At 40.4% G+C, this 26,943-nt stretch overlaps 2 protein-coding genes across 2 annotated transcripts; one reads left to right on the top strand and one right to left on the bottom strand.

Moving 5' to 3' along the window:
* Positions 1–16,421: 16,421 nt before the first annotated feature.
* On the top strand, positions 16,422–18,023 carry LOC122444871 (syntaxin-17). The gene has a single exon (XM_043473573.1). The coding sequence runs from the start codon at positions 16,503–16,505 to the stop codon at positions 17,409–17,411; it is 909 nt and encodes a 302-aa protein (XP_043329508.1). The 5' UTR covers positions 16,422–16,502; the 3' UTR covers positions 17,412–18,023.
* Positions 18,024–21,069: 3,046 nt separating this feature from the next.
* Positions 21,070–26,305, bottom strand: LOC122444867 (5-hydroxytryptamine receptor 3C-like). The gene is made up of 9 exons (XM_043473568.1): positions 26,239–26,305; positions 24,754–24,920; positions 24,252–24,296; positions 23,421–23,530; positions 23,004–23,173; positions 22,520–22,680; positions 21,811–22,015; positions 21,389–21,604; positions 21,070–21,272 (listed from the first exon to the last, which is right to left on the bottom strand). The coding sequence occupies exons 1-9, from the start codon at positions 26,303–26,305 to the stop codon at positions 21,070–21,072; spliced, it is 1,344 nt and encodes a 447-aa protein (XP_043329503.1).
* Positions 26,306–26,943: the final 638 nt, after the last annotated feature.

Genomic DNA, 26,943 nt, shown 5'->3' on the forward strand with positions numbered 1-26,943 from the left:
CTTCTTTGTCTAAATTCTCCTATGAGCCTGTACCAGGACCCAAGAATTCCCAGATTAAGAGAGCACAGGCCACACCTAGAGTCTAACTTTGAATACTTATAGGATTAACTGACCACTGACATTTGTAACCTTGGAAACAGAGTTCCAGTTGTCTTGTCATTGCCCTTGCTTGAGGTTTAAGGCTTCTCTCTCAGATGTTTCACTACAACATGTGTGGTTGTGGATTATCTGATATTTACTATCTTTAGATCGTGGTGTGATCTCTCAGTCTGTAGATTCATCTCTTTAATTCTGGAAAGTTCTCAGTTATTAAAAAACATTGTATTTTTTCTATTCTCTCTTAGTAGACATATGTTGGATAATTCCTTCTTTTTTCTTCTTTCTTTTATTTTTATTAGTTGGAGGCTAATTACTTTACAGATAATTCCTTCTATCTCAACATGCCCCTTAACCTCTTTTATTAGTTTCCTATAGTTTTTATGACAAATCACAAACTTACTGGCTTAAAAAAACCTCTATTTGTTATTTTACAGTTCTGTAAACCAGAAGTCTGAAATTTGTCTCACTGGGCTAAAATCAATGTTTTGGTGTGACAGCATTCCTTCTGGAGGCTACAGGAGCAAATCCATTTTCTTGTCTTTTCCAGGTTTTAGAGGCTACCTGCATTCTTGGTTCAGGGTCCTATTTCTCTGTCTTTAGAACCAGCAACACTGAGTCACTTCTCTCATTCTAATGCTTTTCCACTTATATGAAACTTTGTGAATACATTGTGTCTACCTGGATAATCCAAGCTAATCTTCTCATGTCATGGTCAGTTGATTAGCAACCATAATTCCATCTGCATCCTTAATTCCCCCTTTTCCATGTGACCTAAACATATTGCTAAATTTTAGAGATTGAGATGTGGACATCTCTTGTTGTTCAGTTGCTCAGTCATGTCTGACTCTTTGCGACCCAATGGACTGAAGCATGCCAGGCTTCCCTGTCCCTCACTATCTCCTGGAGTTTGCTCAGATTCACATCCATTGAGTCGATAATGCCATACAACCATCTCATACTCTGTCACCCTCTTCTTCTCCTGCCCTCAGTCTTTCCCAGCATCAGGGTCTTTTCCAATGAGTCAGCTCTTTGCATCACATGGCCAAAGTATTGGAACTTCAGTTCTTCCATCAGTCCTTTAGCATTTAGCATCAATCCTTCCAGTGAGTATTCAGGATTGATTTTCTTTAGGATATTGATTTTCTTTAGGTTTGATCTCCTTGCAGTTCAAGGGACTCTTATGAGTATTCTCCAGCACCACAATTGGAAAGCATCAATTCTTCAGCACTCAGCCTTCTTTATGGTCCAACTCTCACATCTGTATATGACTACTGGAAAAACCATAGTTTTGACTAGATGGACCTTTGTTGGCAAAGTGATGTCTCTGCTTCTTAATACGTTGTCTAGGTTTGTCATATCTTTCCATCCAAGGAGCAAGTGTCTTTTAATTTCTTGGCTGCAGCCACCATTTGTAGTGATTTTGGAGCCCAATAAAATGAAATCTGTCAGTTTCCACTTTTTCCCCATGTATTTGCCATGAAACGATGGGACCAGATGTCATGATCTTAATTTTTTGAATGTTGAGTTTTAAGCCAGCTTTCTCACTTCCTCTTTCACCTTCATCAAGGGGCTCTTTAGCTCCTTTTTGCTTTCTGCCATAAGGGTGGTATCATCTGCATATCTGAGGTTATTGATATTTCTTCCGGCAATCTTGATTACAGCTTGTGATTCATCTAGCCTGGCATTTCACATGATGTACTCTGCATATAAGTTAAATAAACAGGGTGTACTCCTTTCCCAATATTGAAACAGTTTGTTGTTCCATGTCCAGTTCTAACTGTTGCTTCTTGACCTGCATACAGTTTTCTCAGAAGGTGGGTAAGGTGGTCTGATATTCTAGGGGACCGTTATTCTGCCTACCATGTGTCTCTTTCATATTTTTCACCTGTTTATCTGTGTCCCTAGTGATTTCCTCAGTGTTAGCTTCTGGGTAACAAATTCTCTTCTCAGTTGTGTTAATGTATACCCTCTGACCAAATAGTCCTAGACCAAACACTCATAGTCATGTAATCAAAATTTAAAACTGTTCTGATTTCTTTGAGATGCCAACTTTGACACTGACTTTAAGCTTTCTTCATGTGAATGTGACCTTACAGCTTCCTAGCTAAATCAGCTGCAGTAAGTCCCCTGCATACAAACCTTCAAGTTGTGAACTTTCAAAGATATGAGCATACCACTGGATGCCAGCTCTTATACTGTACTACTGTACTTTTCAAGATACTGTACTGTAAGATTTAAAATGTCTTCTTTGTGTCTGTATTTTAATGTATTGTCTGTGTATTATTATTATGTATTATTTGTGTGAAAGTATTATAGGCCTATTATAGTATAGTACTGTATAGCCAATTGTGTTAGTTGGGTACCTAACTTAACTTTATTGGACTTAACAAATTGGGCACTCTTGGAACGGAATTCATTTGTATGTAGGGGACTTAGTGTATAAACACTGCAAGCTTATGCTGTGACAAAGAATGTAAGTTTCTAGTAACCAATCACAATAGAAAACAGTGTACTTACTTGTTCATGCTTTATAAACTGAGTTGTAACCACTGAGGGTCAACCTTCCTAACCACTTCTGGTTGGAAGTCTCTCTATTCTCAGTTTGTTTCTTGCTCAATGATACATTCACATCAAATAAAGTTCTCTGAATTTTCTTATGACAGAATATACTTATTTTACAATTTCAGATTGTTTTATTACATTGAGTTTTTAGTATGCTAACAGTTTTGTTAGCTTTGTCTCTTTGTGGTTTGTTTCCTTATGTGATTTTTATTTATTTATTTAGTTCCATTGGGTCTTAGTTATGCCATGCATGATCTTTTGTTGCAGCATGAGAGTTCAGTGGTTGTGATGTGAGGGCTTAGTTGCTCTGTGGCATGTGGGATCTTAGTTCCCTGACCAGGGATTGAACCCACGTCCCCTGCACTGCAAGGTGAATTCTTTACCACTGGACCACCAGAGAAGTCCCTGAAGTGAAATATTTGTAAATGATATCTTTCTCCTTGCATGATCTCTTCAGAATTTGGAAACTTTTATTGAATGTTCTTAATTTCATGACATATTATGATTATATTTTCATGACAATATGGTTACTGGCATTGATTTAGTAAGAATCATCTCCTCTTTACTAACACGTTGAAATTTTTGATTAAATAACCAGTGCCCTGCCTGTAATGTTATATTTGAGAATGATACTTATTCAATCAAATGTGGTCAGACACTTCTAAGGAACAAGAATTGACTTTATGGAGCCAATGCTTACAAACCCTTCCAGGAATACTGGCTGTTACCTAACTTACAGGGTTACCAGCTTTTAGGTAGGTAAGGCCACCTTCTACCAGACCCAAGAATCTAAACATAGCCTGGGGTCTTCAAGAGTAGAGGAATTCACCCAATGGGTACTACAGCTGCTTAGCCTCAAGATGCTTTTAGAAGTCAAATTTGAGGTTTTTGGGAAAACCTACAGCAAAGCAAACTTAAGAACACCTAAAGGGCAAATTACAGCTCTTTTTTTTGCCACTGTAAACAGTGAAGCCATATGTTATGAGACCAGCCTTATCTTGTGATCAAGAATAATCTTTCTTTGAGGTTGTTTTTGATTAAAAGGGAGGAGATTATAGAAAAAAATTGTACTTCAATGAAAAGCTATGGTTTTGGGTAACTGTTTCCAGTTTTCTGATTATAGCCCTGTCCATTGCCTTTGGATTATTTGATAGCTCATTTTAACTTATAACTGAGTAATTGTTCTTTACAGCATTGGATTTTAGTTTCACCACCAGATACACCCGCAGCTGAGCATCATTTCCACTTTGGCCCAGTCACTTCATTCTTTCTGGAGCTATTAGTAATTGCCTTCCACTCTTCCCCAGTAGCACCTTGGACACCTTCTGACCTGGCAGGTTCATCTTCCAGTGTCATATCTTTTTTCCTTATCATACTGTTCATAGGTTCTTGTTGCAAAAATACTGCAGTGGTTGCCATTCCCTCCTCCAGTGGACCACGTTTTGTCAGAACTCTCCACTATGACCCATCTGTCTTGCTCAAAATCCTTCAAGCTAGGCTTCAGCAGTATGTGAACCAAGAACTTCCAGATGTACAAGCTGGATTTAGAAAAGGCAGAGGAACCAGAGATCAAATTGCCAACTTTCATTGGATCCAGAAAAACATCTACTTCTGCTTCATTGACTATGCTAAAGCCTTTGACTGTGGATCACAACAAACTGTGGAAAATTCTTTTAAAAAATGGTAATACCAGACCACCTTACCTGTCTCCTGAGAAAACTGTATGCAGATCAAGAAGCAACAGTTAGAACCAGACAGGGAACAACAGACTGGTTTAAAATTGGGAAAGGAGTACAACAAGGCTATATGTTGTTACCCTGTTGATTTAACTTATATGCAGAGTACATCATGTGAAATGTTGGGCTGGATGGGTTACAAGCTGGAATCAAGAAATATCAACATCAATATATTGCTGGGAGAAATATCAACAACCTCAGATATGCAGATGATATCACCCTATTGGCAGAAAGTGAAGAGGAACTAAAGAGTTTCTTGATGAGGGTGAAAGAGGAGACTGAAAAAGCTGGCTTAAAATTCAACATTTGAAAAATGAAGATCATAGTATCCGGTCCCATTACTTTATGGCAAATATATGGGAAAAAAGTGGAAACAGTGACAGATTTTATTTTCTTGGGCTTCAAAATCACTGTGGACTACAGCTATGAAATTAAAAGATGCTTGTTCCTTGAAAGAGAAACTATGACCAACCTAGACAGTGTAGCAAGAAGCAGAGACATCACTTTGCCAACAAAGGCCCATCTAGTCAAAGCTGTGGTTTTTCCAGTAGCCATGTAAAGATATGAGAGTTGGACCATAAAGAAGACTGAGTACTGAACAATTGATGCTTTCAAATTGTGGTGCTGGAGAAGACTCTTGAGAATTCCTTGGACAACAAGGAGATCAAACCAGTCAATCCTAAAGGAAATCTACCCTGAATATTCTTTGGAAGGACTGATGCTGAAGCTGCAGTTCCAATACTTTGGCCACGTGATACAAAGGGCCAACTCATTGGAAAAGACCCTGATTCTGGGAAAGATTGAGGGCAGGAGGAGAAGGGGGTGACAGAGGATAAGATGGTTGGATGGCATCATCTACTCAGTGGACATGAATCTGAGCAAACTCTGGGAAATAGTAAAGGACAGGGAAGCCTGGCATGCTGCACTCCATGGGGTCACAAAGAGTTAGACACAACTTAGTGACTGAACAACAACTGAAGAATATTGTCAAAGACAAGATCAAATAATTAAGAAGACTGATTTTATTCAGGCTATTGTAATAGGGAGATCACCTAGATCCATGGATCAGAATACCTTGGCAAGGTGGTTTAACTTAGACTTTTTTATAGAGAGAAGTAGACACATTACAGGTGAAAGTTTATAGTTGAGGTTGTTTTATAATCAGGAAAGTCTCAGTCAGTTGAACAAGAAATGTTTACCTCTGTGTCTAGCTAGTTTCAGGGGATAAACAGTGCTAATCTCAGTTAATCATTTATGTGACAAAGAGCTAGTAGTTGGAGGCTCTGTTCCTGGCCTTATTAGGGTCTGGGCTCATAGGTAAACAATGGAGTCAGGAGAAAGAGTGGGCAGGGGGAATGGTGATTCTTTGTAGTCAGCCATTTCCTGGAACACAAAGGGTGGGGGGACTTCAGAAAGCAAAAGATTGGTAGGTAGGCTTCTTAACCATTGTTGTTTTCTCAAAACACAGGCTCAGGTAAAGTTCAACGTTGTCAAAATGCAAACTATCTCATCCTATAGAGTTCCAGTGGAATTTTCTGTCTCTCTTGTGGAAAAATTGCCTTTATTTGCAATTTAGTATCTTTTCTCCATATAGATTTGTGCTTCTTGACTTTTGAATCAGTTATAACATCTGCCTGGTTCTTTCATATCATATGAGTCCTATCAATTCTTTTTTTTAAATTTATTTTTATTGAGGTAACATTGATTTATAACATGTTTCATGTGTACAACATTATATTTCTACTTCTCTATACTCTACCACCAAAAGTGCTCACCACCAAAAGTTTAATTTCCATCTGTCACCATAAAGTTGATCCCTTTACCCATTTTGCCCTCCCTTCCCCACAATCCCTTCCCTTCTGGTAACCTCTACTCTGTTCTCTATATCTACATGTTTGTTTTTATTTAATTTGGTTTCTTCATTTATTTTGATTTTCTGTTTATTTTTAATATTCCAAATATGAGTGAAATCATCCAGTATTTTTTCTTTCTCTATCTGACTTATTTCACTTAGCATAATACCCTCAAGTTTTCTTCATATTGTCACAATGGCAAGATTTAATCTTTTTATGGCTGAATAATATTCCTATTATATATATATATTATATGCATATACCACATTTCCTTATCCATTCATCTATTGGTGGACACTTAGGTTGCTTTCATATCTTGGCTATTGTAAATACCATAATAAACATAGAGGAGCATATATCTTTTCAAATCGGTATTTTTGTAGTCCTTGGATAAATACCCAGAAGAGGGATAACTGGATCATAGTGTAGTTCTAGTCTTAATTTTTTGAGAAATCCTCCATGCTGTATTCCATAGTGGCTGCAACAATTTACATTCCCACCAACAGGGTATAAGGCTTCCCTCTTCTCCACATCCTCACCAACACTTATTTCTTGTCTGTTGGATAATAGCCAATCTAGCAGGCATGAGGTGATATCTCATTGTGTTTTCAATGTGTATTTCCCTAATATTAGTGATGTACATCTTTTCATGTGCCTGTTGACTATCTGTATATTTTCTTTGAAAAAATGTCTTTTCAGCTCCTCTGCTCATTTTTTTTTTCCCTCTGCTCATTTTTAAATTGGGCTGTTTTGGTTTTCTGTGTTGAGTTGTCCGAGTCCTTATTGGATATACCATTTGCAAATATCTTCTCTCATACCATAAGTTGTTTTTCGTTTTATTGGTGGTTTCCTTTACTATGCAAAAGCTTTCTAATTTGATGCAATTCCATTTGTTTATTTTTTGCATTTGTTTCCCTTGCCTGAGGGGACACTTCTAGAAAGATATTGCTAACAATGATGTCAAAGAGCTTACTGCCTAGATTTTCTTCTAGAGAGTTTTATGATTTCAGATCTTTCACACATGACTTTAATCTATTGTGAGGTAGTTTTTGTGTATAGTGTGAAACAGTGGTCTGGTTTCACTTTTTTTTTTAGCATGTGACTGATTTTCCCAGCACCAGTTATTGAAGAGACTATCCTTTCTCCATTGTATGTTCTTTGCTCCTTTGTTGCAAATTGTTCACATATGCATGGGTTTATTTCTGGGCTCTCAATTCTGTTCTGTTGATATTTGTATTCTGCTCCCCCCCACCTGCCGCCGCCCCCAATACCATGCTGTTTTGCCAATACCATGTTGCCAATACCATTACTATAGTTTGTAATATAGTTTGAAATTAGAGGGTGTGATACCTCCAGCATTGTTCTTTTTTTCTTGGGATTACTTTGGCTATTTGGGGCCTTTTGTGGTTCCATATAAATTTTAGAAAAACATTTTTTTTAATTTCTGTGAAAAATGTCCTTGGTGTTTTGATAAAGATTGCACCGAGTCTGTAGATTGGTTTAGGTAATAGGAACATTTTGACAATGTTAGTTTTTTCCAGTCCATGAGCATGGAATATCTTTCAATTTCTTTGTATCTTCCTTAATTTCTTTCAACACAATGTCTTATAGTTCAGTGTATAGGTCTTTTACATCTTGGGTTAAAGTTATTCCTAGGTGTTTTATTCTTTTTGTTGCAATTGTAAATGAGATTGTTTCCTTAATTTCTCTTTCTACAAGCTGATTGTTAGTGTATAGAAGTGCAATAGATTTGGGGTTTTTTTGGCCATGCTATACAGCATGTGGATTCTTAGTTCCTCAGCCAGGGGTCGAACCCATGCTCCCAGCACTGCAAGCATTGTCTTAACCGCTGGACCACCAGGGAAGTTCCAGAAATGCAGTAGATTATTGTATATTGGTTTTGTATCCTGCAACTTTACTGTATTTGTTTATTTTTTCTAAATAGTTTTTTTTTGATGGAGTCTTTAGGGTTTTCTATTTATAAAATTGTGTCATCAGAAAATAATGATAGTTTTACTTCTCCCTTTCCAGTTCTGATGCCTTTTATTGCCTTTTCTTGCCTAATTGCTCTGGCTAAGACTTGCAATACTATGTTGAATGAGTGGCAAGAGTGGGCAACCTTGTCTTGCTCCTGATGTTACAGGGATAGCTTTTAATTTTTCACCATTGAGTGTAATAGCAGCTGTGAGTTTGTCATGTATGAGCTTTATTATGTTGAGGTACATTCCTTCTATGTGAATTTTAGTGAGAGTTTTTTTTTTTTAAATCATAAATGGGTGTGCAATCTTGTTAAGTGCTTCTCCTGCATTTATTGAGATGATTGTATGGTTTTTATCCTTCCTTTTGTTAATGTGATATATCATGTTGATCACTTTGCAGATGTTGAATCATTCTTTACATCCCTGATCATGGTGTGTAATCCTTTTAATATATTGTTGTATTTGGTTTGATAATATTTTGTTGAGGTATTTTGTATCTATGTTCATAAGATACATTGGCCTATAATTTTTATCTTTTTGTGTTGTCTTTGGTTTTGGTGTCAGGGTGATGTTGGCCCTTTAAAAGGAATTAGGAAGCATTCTCTCCTCTAAATTTTCTTGGAAGTTTGAGAAGAATGGGTAGTAAATCTTTTAATGTTTGGCAGAATTCACTTGTGAAGCTATCGGTCCTGGTCTTTTGTTTTTTGAGAGCTTTTATTTTTAATTTTTGCATGAATATTTATTATGCATCTCACAAAGACAGACCTCCTTTTAACATAATCACAATACTAACAATATTCCTGTAATATCCTAAAATATATAAGTAGTGTTCACAATTCCCTGATAGATCGGTTTTTTAACATTAATTTATTTTTAATCGAAGGATTATTGCTTTACAGAATTATGTTGTTTTCTGTCAAACCTCAACATGAATCAGCCACAGGTATACATATATCCCCTCCCTTTTGAACTTCCCTCCCATCTTCCTCCCCATCCTACCCCTCCAGGTTGATACAGAGCCCCTGTTTGAGTTTCCTGAGACATACAGCAAATTCCTATTGACTGTCTATTTTACACATGGTAATATAAGTTTCCATGTTACTCTTCCCATACATCTCACCCTCTCGTCCCCTCTCCCCATGTGCACAAGTCTGTTCTCTGTCTGTTTCTCCATTGCTGTCCTGCAAATAAATTCTTCAGTACCATTTTTCTAGATTCTGTATATGTGCGTTGCGAAAGTCTCATAGTTGTGTCCGACTCTTTGTGACCCCATGGACTATACAGTCCATGAAATTCTCCAGGCCGGGTTACTGGAGTGAGTAGACTTTCCCTTCTCCAGGGCACCTTCCCAACCCAGGGATTGAACCCAGGTCTCCCACATTGCAGGTGGATTCTTTACCAGCTGAGACACAAGTGAAGCCCATATATGCATTAGTATATGATATTTATCTTTCTCTTTCTGACTTCCTTCACTCTGTATAACAGGCTCTAGGTTCATCCACCTCATTAAAACTGACTCAAATGCATTCCTTGTTATGGCTGAATAATATTCCATTGTGTATATGTACCACAACTTCTTTATCCATTTATCTGCTGATGGACATCTAGGTTGCTTCCATGTTTTAGCTATTGTAAATAGTGCTGCAGTGAACAACGGGATACATGTGTCTTTTTCAATTTTGGTTTCCCCAGGGTATATGCCTAGGAGTGGGATTACTGGGTCATATGATGGTTATTCCTAGTTTTTTTAAGGAATCTCCATACCGGCTTCCATAGTGGCTGTGTCAATTTACATTCCCACCAACACTGTGAGAGCATTCCCTTTTCTCCACACCCTCTCCAGCATTTATTGTTTGCAGACTTTTTGATGATGGCCATTCTGACTGGTGTGAGGTGATATCTCATTGTAATTTTTATTTGCATTTCTCTAATACTGAGCAATGTTGAGCATCTTTTCATGTGTTTGTTAGCCATCTGTATGTCTTCTTTGGAGAAATGTCTGTTTAGGTCTTTTTCCCACTTTTTGGTTGGGTTGTTTGTTTTTCTGGCATTGAGTTGTATGAGCTGCTTGTTTATTTTGGAAATTAATCCTTTGTCAGTTTTTTCATTTGCTATTATTTTCTCCCATTCTGAGGACTGTCTTTTCATCTTGCTTATAGTTTCCTTTGCTGTGCAAAAGCTATTAAGTTTAATCAGGTCCCGCTTGTTTACTTTTGTTTTTATTTCCATTACTCTAGGAGGTGGGTCATAGAGGATCTTGCTTTGATTTATGTCATCTAGTGTTCTGCCTTTGTTTTCCTCTAAGAGTTTTGTTTTTTGAGAGTGTTTTGGTTACTGTTTCAACCTCTGTACTTGCGATCACTCTCTTCAAATTTTCCATTTCTTCATGATTCAGTCTTGGAAGGTTGTACAGTTCTAAGAATTTGTCCATTTCTTATAGGTTGTCCAATATGTTGGCATATAGCTGTTCATAGTATTCTCTTATAATCTTTTGTATTTCTGTGGTATCTGTTGTTATTTCTCCTGTTTCATTTCTGATTTTATTTATGAGGACCTTCTCTCTTTTTTCCCTTAGTGAATCTAGCAAAAATTTTGTCAGTTTTATTTATCTTCTTGAAGAACCAGGTCTTAGTTTCATTTATCTTATCTATTGTCTTTAAAATCTCTGTTTCATTTATTTCTTCTCTGATCTTTATTACATTCTTCATTTCACTGACTTTGGGCTTCTTTTGTTCTTCTTTTTCTTGTTCTTTTAGATATAAAGTTAAATTTTTTGTTTTAGAGTGTTCTTGTTTCTTGAGGTAGATGTGTATTGCTATAAACTTCCCTCTTAGTACTGCTTTTGCTGTATCCCGTAGGTTTTGATATATTGAATTTTCATGTGTCTTTTGGTAATTTTTTATTTCTCCTTTGATTTCTTCATTAACTCATGGTTGTTCAGTATCAAGTTGTTCAATCTCCACATATTTGGAATTTTTTTCCAGTTTTCTTCTTATAGTTGGTTTCTAGTTTCATACTGTTGTGATTGGGAAATATGCTTGATATGATTTCAGTCTTAAATTTATTGAGACTTGTGTCTCAACATATGATCTGTCCTTGAGAAAGTTCCATATATACTTGAGAAGAATGTATATTATGTTATATTGGATAGAATACGCTATACAAATCTTTATTAAAACAGTTTGGTCTAAGGTTTCACTTAAGGCCAGTATTTCCTTGTTTATTTTCTATGTGGATGACCTATCCAAGTCCTCTACAGTTATTGTGTTGCTGTCAATTCCTTCCTTTAGGTCTGCTAATTGTTTTATATACTTTGATGTTCCCATGTTAGGTGCATACATAGTAATCACTGTTATGTCTTCTTGATGAATTTTACCCTTTATAATTATCATTTATCATTTCCTTCATTTAAAAAATATCTATTTATCTTTCCTCTTCCAATTGTTTCTAGAATTCTATCTTTGAACTCAATAATTATCTTGTCCATTTCCATTGATTTCTTATACATCCTTCATCTTGTTTATTGAGTTCTTTAGCTCCAGAATTTCTGCTTTGTTCTTTTTTTTCTTAGAGTTTTCATCTGTTAATAAAGTATTCCTTCTGTTTATTAGTTTTATTCCTGAGCTCATTAAACTACCTTTCTGAATTTTATTGTAGCTCATTGATTTTCTTCATAACAATTATTTTGAATTCTCTATCAGTTAGATTATTATTCTGTGCTTTAAGTTTGATTTCTAGAGAATTGTCATTTTCTTTTTGTGGTATAATGTTAACTGATTATTCGTAGCACCTGATGAACTATTCCTCTGCCTGCTCATTTGAAGTAGTGACAGATTAGAAATTAGAGGCTCTTCTTTTTTTCTGGTAGGTGGTGCTATAGTACAAGTTTTTGGTTTTTCTTAACCTGGGCTGCCTTTGGTTTTATTTGAGAGCCAATACTTCCTACCATCTCTCTAACAGATGTGGCTCTATACCTTCATTGTAGCTTCTTATGCCTCTGGGGTCGTTGCTGCCTTGCTTCTGCCAGTGTTGCTGTCGTTGCCTCCTGTTGCACTGGGATGGTGGGCCCTTCCTTTGCTATTAATTTCCCCTGAGTCACAGGATCCACCCCATGGTGGGAGGGCTAGGATAAGCGGGAGCCCAGATCACTCAGGCATTTCTGTTCTGTCTGGTGTTTTAAGGTTCATGGGCTCTACCACTGCAAGTCTTGGAGGAGGAGCCTAGAATATGGATGCCTCCGTGTCAGAAAGGACACGGTCCCAGGCCTCATTGCTGCTGCTGTCCAGTTATCTGTGGCTGCTAGAGTTGTGTGTTGCCTCCCCTGCTGCTGCCATGTCCTCTAGGGCTGTGGATTCAACTGCCATGGCTAGAGGGCAAAGATTTCAGTAGACTGAAGGGGAGAGACAAAGAGAGATTTATTTATTTTGGGTTGTGCTGGGTCTTCATTGCTGCACGCGAGCGGTCTCTAATTGTAGCAAGTGGGGGCTTCTCTTCACTGTAGTGCACAGGCTTCTCATTGCAGTGGCTTCTCTTGTGAAGCACAGGCTTTAGGCATGTGGGCTTCAGTAGTTGCGGCAGTTGGTCTCAGTGGCTGTGGCTCTTTGAAAGTAGAGTAAGAGGTCTTCATTAGTTGTGGTACAGGGGCTTAGTTGCTTCATGGCACTGTGATCTTCCTGGACCAGGGACCGAACTTGTGTCCCTGCATTGGCGGTGGATTCTTATCCACTGTACCACCAGGGAAGTCCCACAAAGGAAGCTTTTGACTTCACCATGTTGCCGACATCACCCAGTAATTCTTTAATATGTATCCCTTTTTATATTTGTACAAGAGTCATAATTTTGCCTTTTTTTCTGAAAATTGTCTTTGCACAGTATAATCCCTAGAGTTTTTTCAGATTTCACCACTTATTTACATATTCATTTGTGTGTGTGAACAAGCTAGTTTCTGAGGGTTCCAGTAAGAATCAAGGAAATCATGAGAGCTTTGAAAAGTCCAAAGTCTGATGTTGGCCACAGTGAAGACTGACACCCTGAGTTAAGAGTTATCAGAGCAAAATGGGATAAATCTTTTGCTGGGGATCATTCTGGATTCAGAGTCTAATGCTTAGTTTTTCATATTCAAGAATTATATTTGCTTTCCTTGGCTATTACCTGGATGTGTTAAAACACAGGATTAAGATTTAGACAAAATTGGATTAAAAATGGTTCTACTGCTTACTTGCTATATGATCCTGGGGAAGGATCTTACTCTCTTTCTACCTAGATGTGTATGCTGTGTACTAACTGGTGTCTGACTCTTTGAGACCCTGTGGACCTTAGCCCACCAGGCTCCTCTGTCCAAGGGATTCTGCAGGTAAGAATCCTGGAGTGGGTTGCCATGCCCTCCTCCAGGGGATCTTCCTGACCCAGGCAGGGATCGAACCCGAGTCTCTTATATCAACCTGCATTGCTGTCAGTTTCTTTACTAGTAGTGCCACTTGGGAAGATATCTAATGCTAATATCTGCCTCATAGTATTGTTGTGAGGATCACATGAGATAATGACTGTAATGGGCTTGACATATAGAAAGTACAGTTGACCTTTGAACAACATAGGAATTGGGGCACCCACCCTGCATAGTTGAAAAATCTGTTTATGACATAATGGGACTTCCATGTCCATGCTTCTTCCTTATCTGTGGTTCTGCATCTGTGGATTCAACCAACTCCAGGTTCAACCAACGTTGTACTGTGTAGTACTGCAGAGTTTACTATTGAAAAGATTCTGAGGACTTCCGTGGTGGTCCAGTGGCTAAGACTCCACACTCCCAATGCAGGGGTCCTGAGTTCAATCCCTAGTCAGGGAACTAGAACCCACGTGCTGCAACTAAAAATCCCTCATGCCACAACTAAGATCCAGCACAGCAAAACAAATAAAAGAAAGAAAGAAAAGAATCTATGTAAAAGTAGACCTCCTCAGTTCAAACCCATGCTGTTCAAGGGTCAAGTGTACTCAGTAAATGATGGCTATTATTATTAAAACAACTTTTCTATGTCCAAACCAAGGAAAGGCCTAAACTAACAACCTTTCATGAAAACTGCAAAAACCACTATGTCTTTTTTTACTCTAGACCCATTAATACTCAAACAGAGTTCTTGCTCAACAAGAACAAATGGAATAATAGTTCATCAACTCATTAATTTCAACAGTAGATCAATGGTGAAAATCACAGATGCATGTTAATTGATACCTGTTCTTTGTTTTCTTTGCAACTTTTATATTTCTTTTCATGTAAGAAATAATTTACGATTTATAAGACTGTTCATATAAGTGATTTTACAGATCAGAAAAAATCCAACGTGTCCGAATTCTTGTCAGGAAAATATGGGTAATGTAGGTATGATCTTCTGACATATCTTAGAGTCACTAATAATATCAGAGGGGTCAGTAATGTTCCCATTGGAGGGCTACCGGTAAGAGACTCCTGAAGGGCGGACAAATCCTTCAGGTTTTCCTTTCAGCTTTGCATATCAACCAACTCCAGTATTCTTGCCTGGGAAATCCCAAGGACAGAGGAGCCTGGTGGGCTACAGTCCACTGAGTCACTAAGTGTCGGACATGACTTAGCAACTAAACAGCAGCTGCAAGGACTTGCTAATACAAGATTGCTAAAATGAGGCATTTGTAAACTAAAATTTGCACATTACTCAGGTGTCCTCACGATTCAAGTTAGGCACTCTACTAAGATCCCTGGGAAAGTTAAAAAGCTCCTGCCTGCAAGCAGAAACCCTCATGTCAGAATTCTCTGTTTATAGGGGATTTTGTTATCAATGCATTAGCAGCATTGACCTGAGGTGGGTGAGCTGCTATTATTGCTTTCTGATAATGATCTGGTAGCTTTCTTTCATCATCATCTATTCGGTGTCATGTGAATTGTTTGATTTTCTCCTTCAAGGTGCTTCAATGTATATTTGCATCAAAAATAGTTTTAGCAATCCTGTATTAACAAGGCCTTTCTGCTGCTGCTGTTTATTGCCTGTTTTAAAGTGTATAGGGCGTTGTTTAATTAAAAAGACTCATGTAAACTCATATTCTTTTATATAGTATAAACAAATCCATATGTAATTATAGCAGTAAGTTTGATTTGTTCCTTTTCCATTCTATTATTATCACAGTTCTTTTTTGAGTGAGGCATTATGTATGGATGAGTAAAATAGATTCCATGATCAATACTGTTCTAAATTCTTTGAGGAGATTATTAATGCTTACCCTCACAATCCTTAAACATTGCACAATAGTAGCAAAGTAACCAACATGGGACTCTCCCTCCAATTTCTCACCTTGCTCATCCAAAGGTCCTGGCTACCTTCATCTACTTCCATAAATGTAGAGCCTGTTTATTATGCTACATCCTAACCTCTCCTGATGAATCTATCGGGATGATTTCCCAGGACACATCTCATCATTATCTCATCATTCATTTCTTGGCTGGCACAAATGTCATTTTCTCAGAGAGGCTTTCCTTGAACATTCTGTTTATTGGTGTGTCATTCCTCTGTCCTGTTACCTTATTTTCTTTAGAATAGTTATCAGTATATCATATAATCAATGTCGTCCTGTCTCTTGAGTCTTCTCCTGTCTGTCTTATTCATTGCTATATCCCCAGCACCTGAAAAATATCTAAAATATAAGGAAGCACTAAGTAAACTAAAGATTGGTGAATAATGAATGAGTTCTTTACTCATTCATTCATTTCACATTGCTATTCTGGGGAGCAGATGACTGGAAGGTCCAAAGAGGCAGAAGCTCTCATTTAATCCTGATGGCATGTTGCATGTGTTGGAGGTCTACCTGCCAGCCAACCAGTGGGGATTATCAGTTACCCCAGCCCAGTATTTTCTTCTTCAGCTGCAGCAATTGAAGCAGGGTTGCTCTTCTTCATTGCATCCCCCAACCTCCTCCATCTCAATGGGAAAGAGTCCAAGGCTCGAAACTTGTCTTAGGTGTAATGTTTGAATCCCCTTCTCCTATCAAAGAGCCCTAACTGGTCTGGCTGTGAGGATTTCATATAATTAGAAATGGTGAAATCTGTGTGTGAGCTGAAGCTGTGACTGATGTCAACATGTGAGAAGCATGTAGAGCTGATAGATGGGTAGGGAGCTGAGGTCTGTGAGCCCCTGGTGAGTCATCTAAAAGTCAAGGAGGATCAGCCTCCAGCGCCCCGGCGGGAGGTTTTTCTACATGAGTGGAGAAGATAATTGTTGCAAGTAGGAGAGACACAGCATTTTTTTAGGATGTCTGAAGATGAAGAAAAAGTGAAATTACGGCGTCTTGAACCAGCTATCCAGAAATTTACTAAGATAGTAATTCCAACAGATCTGGAGAGGTTAAGAAAGCATCAGATAAATATTGAGAAGTATCAGAGGTGCAGAATATGGGACAAGTTGCATGAAGAGCATATCAATGCAGGACGTACAGTTCAGCAACTCCGCTCCAATATCCGAGAAATGGAGAAGCTTTGCTTGAAAGTGCGAAAGGATGACCTAGGACTTCTGAAGAGATTGATAGATCCTGTTAAAGAAGAAGCATCAGCGGCAACAGCAGAATTTCTCCAGCTCCATCTGGAATCTGTAGAAGAACTTAAGAAACAATTTAATGATGAAGAAACTTTTTTACAGCCTTCTTTGACCAGATCCATGACTGTTGGTGGAACATTTCACAGTACTGAAGATGAAGCTGATCCTCAGAGTATGACTCAGATTTATGCATTGCCTGAAATTCCTCGAGATCAAAATGCTGCAGAATCATGGGAGACCTTAGAAGCGGACTTAATTGAACTTAGCCAACTGGTCACTGATTTCTCTCTCCTAGTGAATTCTCAGCAGGAGAAGATTGACAGCATTGAGGACCATGTCAACAGTGCTGCTGCGAATGTTGAAGAGGGAACCAAAAACTTGGGGAAGGCTGCAAAATACAAGCTGGCAGCCCTGCCTGTGGCAGGTGCGCTCATCGGAGGAGTGGTGGGGGGCCCGATTGGCCTCCTTGCAGGCTTCAAAGTGGCAGGAATTGCAGCTGCGCTTGGGGGTGGGGTGTTGGGCTTCACAGGTGGAAAACTGATACAAAGAAGGAAACAGAAAATGATGGAGAAGCTCACTTCCAGCTGTCCAGATCTCCCCAGCCAAACTGACAAAAAATGCAGTTAAAAACCAAACTTCAGTATTGTTGGTGCCAACACGTCTATCCTAATGACGACCTTCGCTGCTGTTGGACACCCAGTCAGCTTTCAGAACATGATTATGTCCAAATAGTCGCTGTAGATGCTCAAGTGGGATTGAACTGTGATAAGAGGATGCATTTTGTTGTTTGCTGCGGTGTTAATGGAGATGTGAAAAATTGAGGAGCCTGGACTGAAGGTGTACAATATTTGTCAGATAAAGTTTAAGAACTGCCAGGGAGCAGATTTTCTACTTGGAAATGTGAAAACCAAACCTATAACTTTGATGAGGACTTGTGATCTGTGGACATGTTGGGTTATGGAAGGACCATTTTCAGAATAGTTTCTTCCATGACCCTGACTTGGAGACTCCAAGGCTAAGCGTATTGTAAATATGCTTCTTTAACTTCTAAGTATACATTATTTAGACAGTTTAGCAGAGAAAAGACTGGAAGTTCAGGAGCTTTTCACATCAAATAGGGAAATCAGGATCTAGCAAGGGGCCCAAGTGAAGTACATAATGGAGTCCATTTGGTGAGCCCTGTTGCCGTTTGTCTAACACTGGTTTCCAGTAAAGGAAATAAATATTGTAAGAAAATGGAAAAAAAAATAAATAAATAAAAGTCAAGGAGGGCCAGAGGCAGACATTGATGAAAGTTGAATATATGTATCTCGGAATCAGAGAGTCTGGGAGACGACAGTGGGGAGCAGTGGAATGAGAGAATAAGCTGGAAGTGGTGAGCAAAGAGAATTTAAAAGGTTATTTATTTTTTGGTGTTGTTTAATGCCTCTGTTGAGATATAATTTACATACCATTAAATTCACCAACTTGAAGCACACAATTCAATGGTTTTTAGTTTATTTGCAGAGTCATGCAATCATCACCACTATCTAATTTTAGAACATTTTTTTTTATCATCCCCCAAAGGAATCCTGTACTCATTAGCAGCCACTCCTCTTTCATCTACCCCTTTCCCCACTAAGTCCTAGGCAATCACTAATCTACTTTCTGCCTCTATGGATTAGCATATTCTGGATGTTTCATATAAATAGGATTATATGATAATTGGTCTTTTGTGACTGGTTTTCCTTTTACTTAGCATGTTTTCAAGGTTCGTCTATGTTGTAGCCTGTATCATATGCTTCATTTCTTTTTACGGCCAAGTAATATTCCATTGTATGGATATATAACTTCTTATTTATCCATTCTTTAGTTGATAGACATGGGTTGTTTCCACTTTTTGGCTATTATGAATAATGTCACTGTGAACATTTGCGTACAAGTTTTGTGTGGACATATGTTTTCATTTCTCCTGGGTATATATCTAAGAATGGAATTTCTAGATAATGTAGTAATTCTGTGTTAAACACATTGACGAGCCGCCAAACTGTTTGCCAAAGTCTGCACTATTTGCATTCTACTGGGACTTTTTCTGACTGGTGGTTTTATAAGTTTATTCTGGACACCAGAGCCACCTGAGTACCACCAAAATGAGTATGTTGGGATTTTGCCTGGATCTCACTATTTAACTTCTGCTGCACAAACCTCTGGATCCCATGAGGCCCACTTGTTATGCTGCTAAGTCACTTCAGTTGTGTTTGACTCTTTTCGACCCTGTAGAACATAGCCCACCAGGCTTCTCTGTCCATGGGATTCTCTAGGCAAGAATACTGGAGTGGGATTTCCTATTCCAGGGGTCTTCCCAACCTAGGGAGTGAACCCATGTCTCTTATGTCTCCTGCATTGGCAGGTGGATTCTTTACCACTAGAGCTACCTAGGAAGCCGAAATTTTGGGACACAATCGTTTTCCCAAGTTAAGAACCCATCTTCTCATTGACTTTTCTTTTTTTTGCCATGACACACAGCATGTAGGATTTTAGTTCCCTGACCAGGGATCAAACCTGTGCCCCCTGCAGTGGAAGCACAGCACTCTAACCACTGGACTGCCAAGGAATTCCCCTTATCATTTGTTACGATTTTACCTAAATGTAACCCCAGAGGTGTATTGTGACCAGGCAGTCCTGTCAGGCCTCTTGTCCCTCCATCTGTTCTTGTATTCTATTCATTGCTTTCTCCACACAAATCTTTCCTAATGTCTAACCCAGTAGTTTCAGCTCTAGCTGCACATTAGAATCTCCTGGGAAGTTTTCAAACATACCAGAGCTCATGCCAAAGCTTCTGATTTAATTGGTCTAGGGTGAAGGCTGGGTTGTAGGATTATTTGAAAACTTCCTCAGATGATTCTGATATGTAGCCAGGATTGAGAACCATTGCTCCAGCTAGAAGAGTCATTTCTCCTCTGAACTCTATAGCAGTTTTTTCCTCTCTCTGTATCTCCCGTTGGCTGCTTTGCACATGCGGTGGGTCTTATTCCCCAACCAGGGCCACAGCAGTGAGAGCACTGAATCCTAACCACTGGACCACCAGGGAATTCCTGCAGTTTTTCTTTAATGATGCTCAACAAAACTTTAAAAACATGTTCTTCATTTCACTGAAGTTATTTACACATGTATTTTATTTCTCCAGCTGTGCCACAAGCTTTTTGTGCTTCATTCTTCAAATCTCCAACAGGGTTCAGTTCAGTTCAGTCACTCAGTCGTGTCCGACTCTTTGTGACCCCATGGTTGCAGCACTCCAGACTTCCCTGTCCATCACCAACTCCTAGAGCTCACTCAAACTCATGTCCATCGAGTCAGTGATGCCATCCAACCATCTCATCCTCTGTCATCCCTTTCTCCTCCCGCCTTCAATCTTTCCCAGCATCAGGGTGTTTTCCAATGAGTCAGTTCTTCCAACAGGGTTACCCAAAGACATTTGTTTATCCCCTCACCTGGACTCAGTAAACATTCATTAAGCGCAGACCTATCCCTGAAAAAAGAACTAAAAATAGCAAGAGCTGTATGACCTTGAGCAAGTTATATAACCTCTGAACCTCTCGGAAAAGACTGGGTTACAGCCAGTCTTGGAAAAGACTGGTCTCCCACTAGCATTATCATGGAACAACGCACAGAAGCCAGGCTGGCAGGAAGTTATCTGAGGTCTTCCTTGACCACCCTCCTAAACTTGCAGCTCCCTCCCTGCATTGCCCATTCTGCTTCCCCTGATTTGCTTTTTCCCCTTGGCACTCAGCACATACTCTGTGTTTCACTTCTCTTCTTTGCTGTTGGTCTCCACCCGCCCGCAGTGTAAGCTCCCTGTGGATAGAGATTTTTGCCAGCCTGGTTCACTGCTGTATCTTCAGAATTCAGAGTAGTGCCTAGCAGGTAGTAGATGCTCAGCAAATATTTGTTAAACTAATAAGTAAGTATTTTAGCCTATTTTTAAAAAGAGGTTTAATCCCTGTCCTCTACTCCAGCAACATGAATTACTTTTTGGTAAATATTTGTAGTCTTTAAAGCCTTTCTTTTCCAATAAAAATTATATTTCTAGTATAAACATGTATATTCTGAATTGTGTTTTGGAAATATAATGCCATTTCTGCGAGCATCGACAGTGGTTCTGTTTAAACCCAGGGAGGGTTGGAGCAAGGATCATGGGCAATTTTGGGGACTGTTGTATGTGGACTGGAGCAGAGGAACAGGGATGGTTAGTGGAAGCCAAGGAAACCTGAACACTGGGTGTTCTTGCACCATTAGAACTCTAATCCTAGGTGCTCCAGAGGACAAGGACCGTGGTGACAGAGGTGGCCAAGAAGAGCAGGTAGATGCGGAAGAGCAGGTTGTCCATCATGTGGCCGAATTGCACCCACAGGTCAACGAGCTGGGCCCTTGTCAATCCTGAGCCTCCATTCAGTTCTGCCTCCTTGGGTCCCAACTCCTTCACTCCCAGTCTTCCAGGCTCCTTCAGTCCTATGGGGGAGGACAGAGATACAGCCATGAAGTGGGAAGGAGAAAGGATTAGAGAAATAGGAGACTGGGAAGTTGGGTCCAGTGTAGACAGGGCGAGCAGTGCAGACATCTCTTACCAGATAGGTGGGTGGATATGAGGCCCAGGCCTGTGTTTTCCTTCTGGGGCACAGTAGGGCAATGTGTCGTTGGACTGGTGTGATGTAGAAGCAGGGAGTGGAGCCAGCGAGGCATGGATGGGGGCTGGATGGTGGCCAGGTGCAGCAGGTAGGTGACAAAGATGGTCTCCAGCAGGCTGAGCACCATCAGGGACAGACACAGGGCAAAGTAGACACCTAGGTGGCAGGAAGGAGCACACTCGGGTGAGTCAGGTCCAGAGGGACCACCAAGCCCCCCTTTCTTATGTCTCACACCTCAAGCCTTTTCTAAAATGACTGCACCTTAGCTGCCTCAGCAGATCTAGCCAGTTCACTTGCCTACCCTGCCTATGTTTTTTTTTTTTTTCATTTTTCATTTCCCAACTGTGAGGTAGGGGACATACTAATGAGGGAGGTGCCAGTGGCAGGAAGTAAGTTACTGATATTGAGCAGGAAGACATTGTAGCCCAACAGGAGTGTCATCTTGAATGGGGCACGGTTGTCGCTTTCTGCTGGCAGGTAGAAGCTGAGGGCATCGATGGCGACTAGAAAGCTACTGGGCACCAGGAGGTTTATGATGTAGAGGGTGGGCCTGCGCCTGATGGCCACCTGGTGGGGTGGGGAGAGCAGAGAACCAGGCGAAGTTAGAACTGAAGTGAAACCAAGGGATGAGTCCAGTCCCTTCCTTTCTTTCTTTCTTTTTTTTTTTTTGGTCTGCACCATGCAGCCTATTGGATCTTAGTTCCATGACCAGGGATTGAACCCACACCCCCTGCATTGGAAGTGCAGGATTCCAACCACTGGATCACCAGGGAAGTCCCGCCCCTTCCTTTCTTGATGTCCTCACTCCAACAGTAGCTCTTTGGGAGGAGCAGCTTTCATGTGACAAATAGGACTCCCCCATACCCACTGAAGAAAACCTAGGCCAAGGCTGATAGGTTCAGAGATGGGGGTTGCTTTGGGGAACTTGGGAGAGAAGAAGGCTATGAGGGTTATGGTGCCCAGGGACTTTTTGGTCTTAGGGCAAGTGGTGAAAGGCTCTGCGACTTAGAAGGGTCTGATGAGGAAGATATGGGGGATGGAGAATTAGGTTGGAATAATCTCTGGCCTTACATAAAACATGATCTGGTCGAAAAGACTGGTGCCCACAGACATCTTCGGGTTGGCCTTGTTGATGCCCAGGAGCTCCCACTCTCCTTGTGTGCGGCCATGGTCACATGAGTCATCCATTATCTCCCACACTTCCTTGTCCATGCCCAGCAACATGCTTTCCTCTGCAGGGGAGACAAACACTCAGTTCACATCTGCTCAGCACCCACTTTATGCTGGGATTGCAGAAATGATTCAATAACTATTTTAGTTACCTTTTCAGCTAGTCCTGTAATGTGACTTCCTTGCTGCCCAGTTGCCTTCTTTCAATTTTGGGCTTTTTCAGGAAGTTTCTAGGGTTGAACTTCTCCCTACCATCCACACACCTGCAACTAGCAAATACTCCACTATCCCCTTTTATACATAAAAAAATGATTTGGCCCCTTAGTGTTTTTTTGTTGCCCCACTGGTTGATCTCAGTTTACCCCAGTTACTCACTTCAACTCACCTGTATAGAGAAAAGAGCTAAAGGTGAGGGTGCAGTTCTGCTGGTCAAATGGGAAGTAGAAGATGTCCAGGTTACAGATGCTGGTCACTCTCATCGGTTTGTTATACACAACACGACCATCATTAGACACATATGCAGAGAGGCCATCCGGGGTGTGATCCACATCCATGCTAAGTGGCAGAAGTGGGGGCAGGCATCTGTTTAAGTTTGGCTCTTAAGGTAAGGTTTCCCAATGCTGCCGCTCCGCCATCTTTTCTGCCCACTGTTTTCTCACTTCTGGGCAGAAGTTGAGCTGTGACTGTGCTCCTCTCTGAAATAAGTTTTCAGTGGCCCCACTGCGTGGGTTTGCCCTGCACTACCCTGGCCTGCTCCTTGCAGAAGAGTCTTCCCCCAGCTTTTCCCAGCCCTGATACTCACGATTCTACAATGAAGATATCTGGAAGCCACAGGTTCTCAGCTGTTATGGCGAGTTTTTTGATATCACTACATTCTTCTGGGTCCCAGCTGATAAATGGGTGATTCCATACCTAGGACACAGGGCACAGAGAGATGGTTATGGCTCAGACCTGAAGCTAGTTTATATCAGCATTTCCTGTCCCTGAGTCCCTTAAAATATACATACATATGTCTGTATTTTTCCTAAATATATGTCCTATGGGCGTATGATAAAACTTCAACAACTCTAGAAAGATATAATATAAAAAAAAACTTTTTCCCTCCTTAATTCTCTCCGACTCAGTTCATCTCCCCAACTCAGTCCCATTATTAACAGTTTTTTATACATCATTCTAGAAAAAATACATATTCCAGCATTCATTTTTATTTACCTGGAATCATACTGTGCACATTGTTATACATGTTGCTTTTTTATTTTTTTTAGCCACATTTCCCTTTAAACTCTGATTCCCCTTCTCTCTCTCTCTGGTGATAATGTCCCTCTTCTCTAGTTTACAAAGTTTTATTGGCTTTTTGCTTCCTGCTCAAGGGAAATCTTAAGCTGGGGTGCTGAATACATTTGAGCCTTGACGCTTACTTAGGGGTTTCCAACTATACTGCCCTTTTTCTTCCTGTTTTTTCCATGTGAATCTCAAAGTTGATTGGCAGCCCAGAAAGCTATTTGTCACCAGCACTGGCCCCATTCTGGTTGTATTTCCTTGGACACTGTCAATTTCAACAAATGTGATTTTTGCAAACAAAGCCAGAAAAATCAGGCAAGGAGAAGGAGAGAAAAAAGCTGGGCTTACATACCAACTTTAACCACAGAAATGATGTCAGCAGCTGAAGTTGTGCATCCTGATTAAAAAAAAAATCCCCGTTCAAGATCATTAGTGCCATGAAATCAGGTCCTAGTCTACCTCTTCCCTTTGTTTCCTAAGTGGTCTCATGTGATAGTTCAGTTTTTCAATTACAAGTCTTGATAGTTCAGAAACATTCAGGTTGCACAGAAACTGTAAGGAGAAAAAACAGCATGGGAGCCCGTTGGGAATATGTGTGTGTTTTTTTTTTTTTTTTTTTTAAGTGGAATATTCCTATAAGGGCAAGATTCAAGGACAAATGTTCCCTGCAAAAATGTCACTGCAGCATTCCCTGTCATGTCTCTCCACCCCATAGGATGAACATCTAATTTGTACAAAATCCATTCAGGAGGCTCATTGCTCACCACTGGACAGCTATAATGTTGGACTGATAAGGTAAAGAGTTCTTGTTTTCTATTAGCAACCTATAGAAAAATGCAGCGGTCAAAACTCACCACTTCCAGGATGGCAGACAGGGTGAAAGAAATGTTGATACGAGTAGGGATGCTAAAATTGATGACTGGACGGTAGTCCTTCTTGTTAAATACAGACTGGAAGACAGTGGGGTCTACCCCATGCTGGTCAAAGCCTGAGCAATTGATGGTGAAAGTGTTTGCCCTTCCTGTAGAGAATAGAGACCCTGTGAGATGGGAACAGGGCGTTTGTGTTTTCCTAAGTGAGAGGAGTGCCAGGGCTGGGACCTGAGAGCCTCTCTGCAGAGAAAGAAAATGTGGACATGGGGTGGTCATGTAAACCATGCCCCCCCTTTTTGGGGCAAGATTCCCAAAGGCCAAGTTCTTCTTGCCAGGGTTGAGGAGGATGGGCTGGTGTGGTAGGCAAATGGTGGAAGTTGATGTGGTGAGCTGAGTCAGGGCACAGCCCTTTCTTCCTGTGCTTTTGGTCCCATATAAAGCCTACCCAAATCTGTATGCAAAACTGCCTCTCTGGGGAGGCCTAGTCCTTCCATAGTGGTGACCCTAAAGTTTTGGCCTTTGTCTGACCATACTTTTCTTCTCTCCAGCTCTATTATGATTCTTCCTTGTAGATACTGAACAAAATTCCTCTAAAAGTTTGTTTCTCAATGTTCCCTTCCCACTTTCATGTTTTCTCATTTCCTGAAAGGAAAAATTTAGAGACAAACATCCTAAATGTTTGTGTGATGTCAAACATGTGGGAACTTAAGGAACGTGGCATTCAATGTGAATTTATTGACTACCTACAATGTTCTGTGCTCTGTGACCTTCTCAAACTCAGTGATTTCCTCTAAGATCTATGGGAGGCATTTTCATCATCACCATCTTGATAAGATCTCATTGATCATCCACCATGTGGCCGGTAGAGCTATACGATGAAATGTTAGAGTCCTTCTGCCCACCTCCCCCACACCCCAGCCCCGGGTGACTGTGGTTATTCCTGTAGCTGAGCCCAGCCTTTTCTTTCCCATGTCTTTTTTATATCTCCCCATTCCAATTATCTTATGAGGGACATCTCCAGACAAAGGAGAAACATATCTGGGGGGAAGCAAACACTGTCCTTTCCCTCCACATCATCTCTCTACCACATCTGCCAAAGTGAGGTGGGAAAGGAGTTATGTTATTGTCAGAAGGACCCAAACTACCCTGTTGATAGTTACTAATCTGGTAGAAAGGACAAGTTGAACATTATTAATATAAAGCAGTGGAATCAGAGAGGCGGTAAAATGGAAAAACAGACAATTTAGTAGATGCCTATGCAGGCAAATGAAATGGGAGCTGTGTGTTCTGATTAGTGAAATGGGTTTTTTGTCTGTTTCCCAAAGGAAACCAAAACATAGACACTACAGAGAAAAGAAATGTTTAACCCAACTCCTTTGGGTGCTTTCTAGTTCTGGGGAATGAGAGGGTTTCTGGAATTGTCCCAGAACAGTATTCCCCTCTTTCCCTGCTCTTGTCTCATCTTACCTTGAAGCAGAAGGCTGGCACTGAGGCAGAGGAGGAATCCCCCTGTAGTGGACCACCACCCTTCCATCCTCCTCTTCTGGATTCTTCTCTCGGGACTCACTAGGAACCCCAAACCCTGGAATTTAAAAGAGCCCAGACCACACCTTGACTCCTGGTTTTGAATGCTGCTCCTGACAGCTGACCACTCCCTAGTGAGAGGCTGTGGCCAGAGAGGTCACAGCAGAGTGTCCTGCTTTGCCCCTGTCCAAGAATGCCTTTTGAGCTCCAGGCAGGAAGAAAATTGGGCCAAGACTAGGGGAGAAGTACCTGTTTAGCTGCTTTGTCTAGATAAGTGGTCTCAAATTTGAGTTACAAGAATCTTTCAGGAAAACTGGGGGACTTGGGAGATGGGGCAGATGAGGTCATTAATAAAGGTATCATCAAGTCCTTCTGGAACGAACTGTGCCTCAGAGAAAGTGTATGGACCATCAGGAAGGAATGAGTGTGCTCTCTTGTGGTGGGGCCACTTGCTGATTTCACAAGGCAGGAACATGTAATTATTTTGTTGCCGACCTAGAAATATATCCTTTATCCAGCTAAGGACCTTAGGGATTACTGTCAATACTGAGTTAAGAAGCTTGCTTGAGAGGTTAAGCTCCTTTTTTTGTGACATAAACCTATCAGAACTCTGTCCCTGCAGCTAGCACCATAATACAGGTTTGCATC

Source organism: Cervus canadensis, chromosome 7, assembly GCF_019320065.1.
Source record: "Cervus canadensis isolate Bull #8, Minnesota chromosome 7, ASM1932006v1, whole genome shotgun sequence".
NCBI lineage: Eukaryota > Metazoa > Chordata > Mammalia > Artiodactyla > Cervidae > Cervus > Cervus canadensis.

Bases quoted from the DNA above. Each gene is read 5' to 3' on its own strand.
- LOC122444871 (XM_043473573.1), top strand. From the start codon at position 16,503: ATGTCTGAAGATGAAGAAAAAGTGAAATTACGGCGTCTTGAACCAGCT.
- LOC122444867 (XM_043473568.1), bottom strand. From the start codon at position 26,305: ATGGAAGGGTGGTGGTCCACTACAGGGGGATTCCTCCTCTGCCTCAGT. The intron at 23,174-23,420 runs GTGAGTATCAGG...TCTGCCACTTAG, and splicing joins GATATCTTCATTGTAGAATC to CATGGATGTGGATCACACCC. The intron at 22,681-23,003 runs GTGAGTTGAAGT...TCTCCCCTGCAG, and splicing joins TAGCTCTTTTCTCTATACAG to AGGAAAGCATGTTGCTGGGC.